We start from the raw sequence: 8,736 nt of genomic DNA, 5'->3' as shown, positions 1-8,736 counted from the left end.
CCTGCCCAGGTTTACATATTATGACAACCTTTGTTTTGGATGATACCAGAGTTGCTTTTTCAGCTCTTTCTGGCTTTGGATTCAGGCTTTCACTCACCGGTGCTTAGTGAATCTAGTGGCGAGTTTGGTCCTGGGTGATCTGTGTGCAAAGCATCACTTCAGAGAACCTTCTCGAACACTGTCTGCAGATCATGTTGGCTGATCTGTCTTTCTAGCTTGATGTCGCGGGACTATCCCCTCTGCATGACCATGGAGAGAGGGCCTTGGGACCCAGAGGGGCTCTGTCTTCTCCCCAGGGCCCTGGTGAACATGACTCTGATCCCCTCCTTTATATGCTCAGGATATGGTGACCTTTCCAGACGTGGCTGTGAGCTTCTCCCCAGATGAGTGGCCATGCCTGGATGCCTCTCAGAGGAATCTCTACAGAGATGTGATGCTGGAGACCTACGACCACCTGCAGGCTATAAGTGAGAACTGCTGCTGCTGTTGGCTACATCCCAGTGTGGGAAGGTTCCAGGATCAGGCAGGGATCTTGGTCCAGAAGGGGACATGATTCTGTCAAGCCCCAGTGTCAAGCCTCTCTCTATTGTTCTGATCGTCCAGCCCCTGACTTTCTTAGATGACTCAAACTTTATATTTTTAAATGTCTTTTCAGTGACCAGAGAAATCATACATTGTGTCGGGGGTTTGCCATATCTGGCCCAAAGTGCATTTGATGTCTGGCCTTCCATATGCTCCCGTAAGTCTGCCAGGTGTCCTCCCTGAGCACAGAGCCAGGAGTCTGCCTGATCACTGGGTTTGCTCGAAAGTGATGTGATTTCATGAGCCAGGGGATCTTAGCCATACCAGTATGTGCTCAGGACTTCTTCTGGACTCTGTGATGGGTTTCAGGGATCATCTGGGGTTCTAGTCATCATTCCTGTGTTGACCTTAAGATCACATGCTCCCCTCTCTGCTATTATTTCTTTTCTCTCTCTTTTGTTTTACTTTTTGGCCACGCCCTATGACACTCAGGTGTTACTCCTGACTCTGCGCTCAGAAATTGCTCCTGGCTCGGGATTATAAGGAATGCCGAGGATCTAATCCATGTCCATCCTGGGTCAGCCATGTGCAAGCAAAATGCCCTAGTGCTGTTTGGTCTCTGTGCTGTTTTAATCCTCATGAAACTGACTACAAGATTTATAAATAACTTAAGTTCTTTCCTTAATTTCAAAAATCTAGTCTGTAGCACATCCTGGGTATCCCATTGTTTCTTGGGACATTATGCTGGCGGGGATGAAATTTGATGTTCCTGCATGCACAGCATGTTCCCTAAACCATTGCATCCCATCCCTGGCAAGGAACAGTTTGACTTTTCTGTTTATTTTTGTCTTTGGACTATCTGCCCAGAACTGCACGCAGGAATCACCACTGGTGGGTCTTGGTGGATCCTATATAGTTCTGGGGATCGAATCATTGTCAATCCCGTGCTTGGCACATGCCCTACCCACTGTAATATCATTCCAGCTGGGTCTTGCTGGTGCTTGTCTTTAATCTTGTCTCTTCATTCAGTGCTTACTCCCTGGGTGACTCCGGGAACTACAGTGGGTACTGAGGTCAAATGCAGGTCGACCATGCGCAAAAACCAATGTTTTCCTATTGCTCCCCTATCCCCCTGCTGTATTGTCCAGTCCCCTCAGTTAGACTCATTTTAACCTGTTCCCATCTGTAAAAACCAAAGTGCCTATGGAGAACAGGTTCTTTTCTTTATCTGCTCCATAATTTGGATGCTTTCATTAGGAACTCAGACTTGTGTGTGCTTCTGTCTCCTCACCTGTCTGTAACTCGTGAATCATTCTTCTGGGCAGGCCATTGTGGTGAGAAGCCTGCGCTGATCTCTTGGTTGGAAGGAGGAGCCCTGGGTAGGCAGCAGAGAGGAGTGTTTGCCGGTGAGTGAACAAATCTTCCTGGGCTCAGGGATTGGGTTGTATGTGGAGTATTCTGGGCCTTTGTGAGATGGGGGACCTGGAGTTGGGGTGGACATTGGGCTCCCAGATCTTTGCTATAGGACTTCACCTGCTCCCTTATAATTCCATTGATGCTGAGATCCAGGATGTTTTGGAGCTTTGCTGTCTTGTTTTGCTCTTTCTGGTTCCCTATCTGAGTGTTTAGAACAGGTCCTGAAATTCTGAGCTTTCACTCTGTCTTTTTCATTTACTCTGGTCTTTGTCCTTCAATAATTGTGGGGTTTTGATATCCCCAAGGAAGTGATTTTCTTTCCTCTCTATTTATTTTCTGGTTCACTCAGTGCTGGTGCTTGGTGTTATTCCTGGCTCCATGCTTCAGTAATCACTCCTGGTGGGCTTGGGGGACATTATGGGATTCTGGAATTTGAACCTGAGTCAGCCACTTGCATGGCAAACAAACACCCTCAATGCTGTGCTTTACTCTGGCCCACTCAAATATTTTTATGTTTGTAGTTTTTTTTTTTTTTTTTTTGGGGGGGTCACACCCGGCGGTGCTCAGGGGTTACTCCTAGCTGTCTACTCAGAAATAGCTCTTGGCAGGCACGGGGGACCATATGGGACACCTTCGAACCAACCACCTTAGGTTCTGGATCGGCTGCTTGCAAGGCAAGCACCACTGTGCTATCTCTCCAGGCCCTATGTTTGTAGTTTTAAACCATTGATGAGTGACCCCAGAACAAAGCTAATGTGAATTTTGACAAACTGCTCACTGTGATGCTTTCAACCTGTCTTGCTTTTTCATATCAGCTAATTTAGCAGTTAAAAACAACATGTATTTGCCCCACCAATGTTGCCACATTCAACCGGGTTTCATTCAATTCTTTTTCTACATAATTTTTTTATTTAACACCATGTTTACAGAAATGCTCATAGTTGAGTTTCAGTCATAAAGTGTATACTGCCCTTCACCAGTGCAACTTTCCTGCCACTAATATTCTCCATTTCCCTCCCTTGCAGCACCCTGCTTGTCTGTGAGACTGGCTTTCTGCTTCTCTTTCTATGGTTGTCATGGTAGCTATCAGTGTACTCACTGCTTTGTGGTAAGGTTTTTTATCATAGATTGGTCCTTCCAGCCCTCCATTCTATTGTCTCTGGATATTATTACCATATCGTCATATATTTTTCTTAAATCCCACAGATGAGTTAGACCATTCTATGTCTGTCTTTCTCCTTAATAATAAAAGCTTAATAATCTCCATGGCCATCCATATTTAAGCTAATTTCATGATTTTTGTCATCCTTCACGGCTATATAATTGCCCACTGTATAAATGTACTGCAGTTTCTTTAGTCACTTATCTGTTGTCACATACCTGGTTAGTTTCCAGATTCTGGCTATTGTAAGTAGTGCTGCAATGAACATAGGTGAGTGTAGGATATGTTTGTATTGTGTCTTGTGTTCCTAAGGTGTTCCTGTGTTTTTCCGTTCCCTAGGAATGGTATTGCTGGAGCATATATGAGCTCCATTTCAACATTTTTGAGGCATATCCATATTGTTTTCCAGAAAGTCTGGACTAGATGGCATTCCCTTCAACAGTGAATCAGAGTTCCTTTCTCCACACATCCATGTCAATACTGGTTGTTCTCACTGGTTTTCAGAGGCTACTCGAGATGCAGTGCTTGTCACTGGTTCCCAGTGATGCTGGGAGATTATGCAGTACTGGGGACCTAAGATGCATGCAAAGTTGGCTGTTCTTTCCCCCTTTTTTTGTGGCCAGGGTTATTAGGTCAGATCCAGCAGTGTTTCCTAGGCCTCACAGTTCTTGGTGATCAAAACCAGGGCCCTGCCACTTGAACTATATTTCTGTTCCTAAATGACTTTGGGCTTTTTGGAGACAGAGGTTGGCCTACAGCTCTGAAATCACTCTTTGCAGTGCTTGGGGGACCAGATACAATGTTAGGGATAGAACTGGGATTGGCCACAGGCCAACCATAAACTAACTGTAAACCTATGACTCTTGTCCCAAAAATACCTTTTTAGATGGCAAAAATTACACTTATATTAGTTCACATAAAATCTCTAGCCCTAACCCAGTCCTACCTCTGTTGGTAAAATTTCTAGCTAGGTGCTTCCTAACCACATTAATACTTTTCCCCGCATAGGAAGTCACTAAGGATGATTTTTTTGAGGGACCACACCTGGTAAAGCTCAGGAATTACTCCTGGGTATGTGCCCAGAAATTGCTCCTCTTCAGTGGGCCATATGGAATGCTGGGGATGGAACCCAGGTCCCTCCTGGATCAGCAGCATATAAGGCAAATGCCCTATATGCTGTACTATAGCTCTGGCCCTCACTGAAGAAAATTTGACCTATGAAATCCAACAACTCACTACAACTCAGGAGAGTAAGATATCTTTTGAAACCACATCACAGAGTATTATTTCAGGACGCTGTCTTAAGATCTTATGTCAAGGGCCTGGAGAGATAGCTCAGCGGTGTTTGCCTTGCAAGCAGCCGATCCAGAACCAAAGGTGGTTGGTTCGAATCCCGGTGTCCCATATGGTCCCCCGTGCCTGCCAGGAGCTATTTCTGAGCAGACAGCCAGGAGGAACCCCTGAGCAACACCGGGTGTGGCCCAAAAACCAAAAAAAAAAAAAAAAAAAGATCTTATGTCAAAATTACTGGGATAGAGGTCGATGCAGTTGTGCAGTAGATAGTGTGTTGCCTTCCATCCACCAACCCAGATTCAGTCCTCACATGCTATATGGATTTCCCCCACCAGCCAGGAGTTCATGCTCTGTGCAAAAATGGGAGTAATCCCTGAGTACTATGAGGTTTTGCCCAAAGACAAAAAAAAAAAAATTTCTGGATATGGACTTTCTAAATTTTGCAAAATTTAGTGCATGCAGATGGAAAGAGAAAACACTGTTTAGGGGCCAGAGATGTAGTACAGCATTCCATTCAGTTTTTAAAGTCTATCAAGAGTGATCCCAGAGCACAGAGTGAAGAATAAGCTCTGGGCATCTCTGGGTGTGGCCACAAAATCCAATGAAACTAAGGGGCTGGAGCAGTGGCACAGCAGTAGGGGGTTTGCCTTGCACACAGCTGACCTAGAATGGAACATGGTTTGGTCCCCCAAGCTAGGAGTGATTTATGAGTGCATAGCCAGGAGTAACCCTCAAGTGTCACTGGGTGTGGCCCCCCCAAAAAACAAAAAATCCAGGGGCCAGAGCAGTGGCGCACGTGGTAGGGTATCTGCCATGCACACACTGACCTAGGACGGACCATGGTTCCATACCTCAGCATCCCATATGGTTCCCCCAAGCCAGGAGCAATTTCTGAGTGCATATACACAAATAACCCCTGAGTGTCACCAGGTGTGGCCCAAAATCCAAAAAAAAAAAAACCCCAAAATATCCAACCAAACTAAACATCCACCAAACTAGGAGCATGAAAGTTTTTTTTTTCTTTATCAACAAAATAAGGAAAAGCTAAGAGAACAGATTTTAGCAAGAGATAGAGTATGGTTCCCATGGCTTTGTCAACATCCACTCTGACTAAACCTTCTTTTTCAGCAGAAGCAAAGCCAGAAATCCATCCATGTCCCTTCTGCTCTCTGGCCTTCTCCATTCCGAACTTCCTCAGTCGTCACATGAAACTTAGCCATCCCTCTGGGATCTTTACAGGAACATCTGCAAGAAAGCATCCTCAATCAGAGAATTATTGTCCACGTGATCAGAACCAAAGTCAGCAACATTCTGATCCATGTAATGACAAAGTTGATGAATCAAGGAATGACATATATGAAAATCAAAAGCACAAAGAAAGCTCCATACCTTTGGCTAAGAAGATAAGGCATAAAAGAATTTTAGCAACTATATCTAGACTATATCACAGTAAAAGAGGGAGCTCTAATAAACATGAGATGGCAATAAAGGAAGAAACTCCCACAGGCCAGAAAACAAATCCAAAGGACACAGGTAAAGTAGTTGCAGGGATAAGAATGTCAAGAATTTTAATAGGCAAGTATGTAAGGCCTGGATCAAATCTTATCACCCATCAGAGTACTCATACAAAGGAGATCAATATTGGCAGGGAACCTGGGCAAGGCGTCAGTGAGAGGTTAAAACTCATTAGCCATGAGAAGGGACACACCGGGAAGAATATCTATGTTTGCACTGAGTGTGGGCAAGCCTTCAGTATGAGTTCAAATCTCATCAGACACCAGAGTATACACACAGGGCAGAAGCCCTGTGTTTGCGGAGATTGTGGACGAGGCTTCAGTATAAGGTCATCTTTGATCAGACACCAGAGAACTCACTCCGGGGAGAAGCCCCATATTTGCAGGGAATGCGGGCGAGGCTTCAGTCGGGTGTCAATTCTCATCACACACCAGAGGACACACACAGGGGAAAAGCCCTATGTTTGCAGTGAATGTGGGCGAGGCTTCAGTGTGAGGTCACATCTCATCACACACCAGAGGACACACACAGGGGAAAAGCCCTATGTTTGCAGTGAATGTGGGCGAGGCTTCAGTGTGAGGTCACATCTCATCACACATCAGAGGACACACACAGGGGAAAAGCCCCATGTTTGCAGGGAGTGTGGGCGAGGCTTTAGACAGAGGACACATCTCACCATACACCAGAGGACACACACAGGAGAGAAGCCCCATGTTTGCAGGGAATGTGGGCGAGGCTTCAGTCGGGTGTCAACTCTCATCAGACACCAGAGGACACACACAGGGGAAAAGCCCCATGTTTGCAGGGAATGTGGCCGAGGCTTCATTGAGAAGTCAAGTCTCCAAAAACACCAGAGAAGACACACAGGGGAGAAGCCCTATGTTTGCAAGGAGTGTGGGCGAGCCTTCAGTCTAAGGGCAAGTCTCCTCAAGCACCAGAGGACACACAGGGGAGAAGCTCTATGTTTGCAGTGAGTGTGGGCGAGGCTTCAGTCAGCTGTCAGGTCTCATGAAACACCAGAGGTCACACACACACATGGGAGAAGCCCTATATTTCCCGGGAGTGTGGATAAGGCTTCGGTCGACTGTCAGGTCTTATCTCGCACAAGAGGGCACACAGAAAATGGCTTTACATTGAGTTCAGGTCTCAAGACACACCAGAGGATATACACAGGGGAAAGCCCTATGTTTTCAGTGAGTGTGGGCGAGGTTTCAATCAATTGTCAGGTCTCATGAAACACCAGAGGACACACACAAGGGAAAAGCTCCACATTTGAACCAGTGGTGACTAATGAATGGTAATCAACAGCTTCCACAGAGAGCATATGCAACCACCCCCACACTCCATAGCATAGCTGAGAATTTGGTCAGTCATGAAAGTGTACTGTAGGGGCCGGGAAGGTGGCGCTAGAGGTAAGGTGTCTGCCTTGCAAGCGCTAGCGTAGGACGGACCGCGGTTCGATCCCCCGGCATCCCATATGGTCCCCCAAGCCAGGGGTGATTTCTGAGTGCATAGCCAGGAGTAACCCCTGAGTGTCAAACGGGTGTGGCCCAAAAAACAAAAAAACAAAAAAAAAAAAAAAAAGAAAGTGTACTGTAATCTCACTTTCATATTTTGCCCAGTGCACTAATAAACTTTCTTCATATAGTTCAGGTCTCTAATATTTACATCCCCTTGGAAAGCAGCAGGGTATAGAATAGACGGAAATATACCATCACAATTCTAAACAGAATTGGGCCCTAATAAAGTGAGAACAGCCAGGTTAATTTGTAAGTTGATTACTAGGGCCAGGGAAAGAAATCTCAGATTTAAGATGGAGTCGTTGAAAAAACTCCAGAACTTCTGTGAAGTAAGACCTTGGGTGTATTTGATTGTGTTTTGCTTTGGGCTCACTCCTGGCAGTACTCGGGGTAACTGCTTTTTACTCAGATTTATGTTTGCATGGATCTTTTGGGGTGGTTATCAAAACACATGCAAAGCAGTTGATCTACCCACTGAACCATCACTCCAGCACCAAAACTTTTATACATCTTTTATATGTTCACTTCCCTTGGATGCTTCTAGGAGGAGTACGTGTGTCTTGTGCTTTGGGGAGAGAGGAAATGCTGACTTTGAGGGCTCCCCACTCAGGGAACACCACACACATTCCCTATTCTGTAACCTCAGTTGGGTTGTCTTGGCTGGAGGAGAAATAGGGCACTCTTCAAAGAACAGAAAATGAGTTGGAGGGGAAATACAAGCTTTCAGGTGAGTTTCAGATCCTTCTCCCACTAAAAGTGGCCCTAGGGGGTAGAGCTATTGCTCTGAAGAGTTGTAGAGGGCCTTTCCTCTGCAGAAAATCAAAAACAAACAAACAAACAAAAAAAACAAAACACATAACGAAAGTGACCAGTCTTAAGGGTTTCTTCATATTCAGTTCCTGCAACTACAGCCTAAAGGAATATGATTTTGACCAAGATCTCAGTCCTATTTTTAGTGCTCAGAAATCTCTCCTGGCTTAGGGAACTATGTGGAATGCTGGGGATTGAACCCAGGTCTGTCCTGAGTCAAGCTGCATGCAAGGCAAACACCCTTCTCCTGTGCTAGTGCTCCGGCCCTGTATATTTTATATTTTAAATTAAGGCAACTGCGTCAACCAGCTTATTTTATTGTACCCATAAGTATTACTGGGCCTTGGAAGGATGAACTAGGAATAGAGTTGTGGCAAAGAGTGAATACTGCCTTGAGTAGGGAAAAGATTTTTTGGAATATTAATAGCTGGTACTAATGCCATGGTTACTCATGGCTATAGTGACAATAGCAGACATTGCTTTGCCACATTACATAAT

The 8,736-nt window shown here is 45.3% G+C and overlaps 1 protein-coding gene across 1 annotated transcript; it reads left to right on the top strand.

Moving 5' to 3' along the window:
• Positions 1–343: 343 nt before the first annotated feature.
• On the top strand, positions 344–7,290 carry LOC126033527 (histone-lysine N-methyltransferase PRDM9-like). The gene is made up of 3 exons (XM_049790494.1): positions 344–467; positions 1,848–1,928; positions 5,522–7,290. The coding sequence occupies exons 1-3, from the start codon at positions 344–346 to the stop codon at positions 6,880–6,882; spliced, it is 1,566 nt and encodes a 521-aa protein (XP_049646451.1). The 3' UTR covers positions 6,883–7,290.
• Positions 7,291–8,736: the final 1,446 nt, after the last annotated feature.

Source organism: Suncus etruscus, chromosome 17, assembly GCF_024139225.1.
Source record: "Suncus etruscus isolate mSunEtr1 chromosome 17, mSunEtr1.pri.cur, whole genome shotgun sequence".
Taxonomy (NCBI): Eukaryota; Metazoa; Chordata; class Mammalia; order Eulipotyphla; family Soricidae; genus Suncus; species Suncus etruscus.
This window is presented reverse-complemented; position numbering and strand designations above follow the sequence as displayed.

Excerpts from the sequence above, each read along its gene's own strand:
- LOC126033527 (XM_049790494.1), top strand. The coding sequence starts at position 344 with ATGGTGACCTTTCCAGACGTGGCTGTGAGCTTCTCCCCAGATGAGTGG. Across the intron at positions 468-1,847 it reads CGACCACCTGCAGGCTATAA|GCCATTGTGGTGAGAAGCCT; the intron begins GTGAGAACTGCT and ends TCTTCTGGGCAG. Across the intron at positions 1,929-5,521 it reads GCAGAGAGGAGTGTTTGCCG|CAGAAGCAAAGCCAGAAATC; the intron begins GTGAGTGAACAA and ends CTTCTTTTTCAG.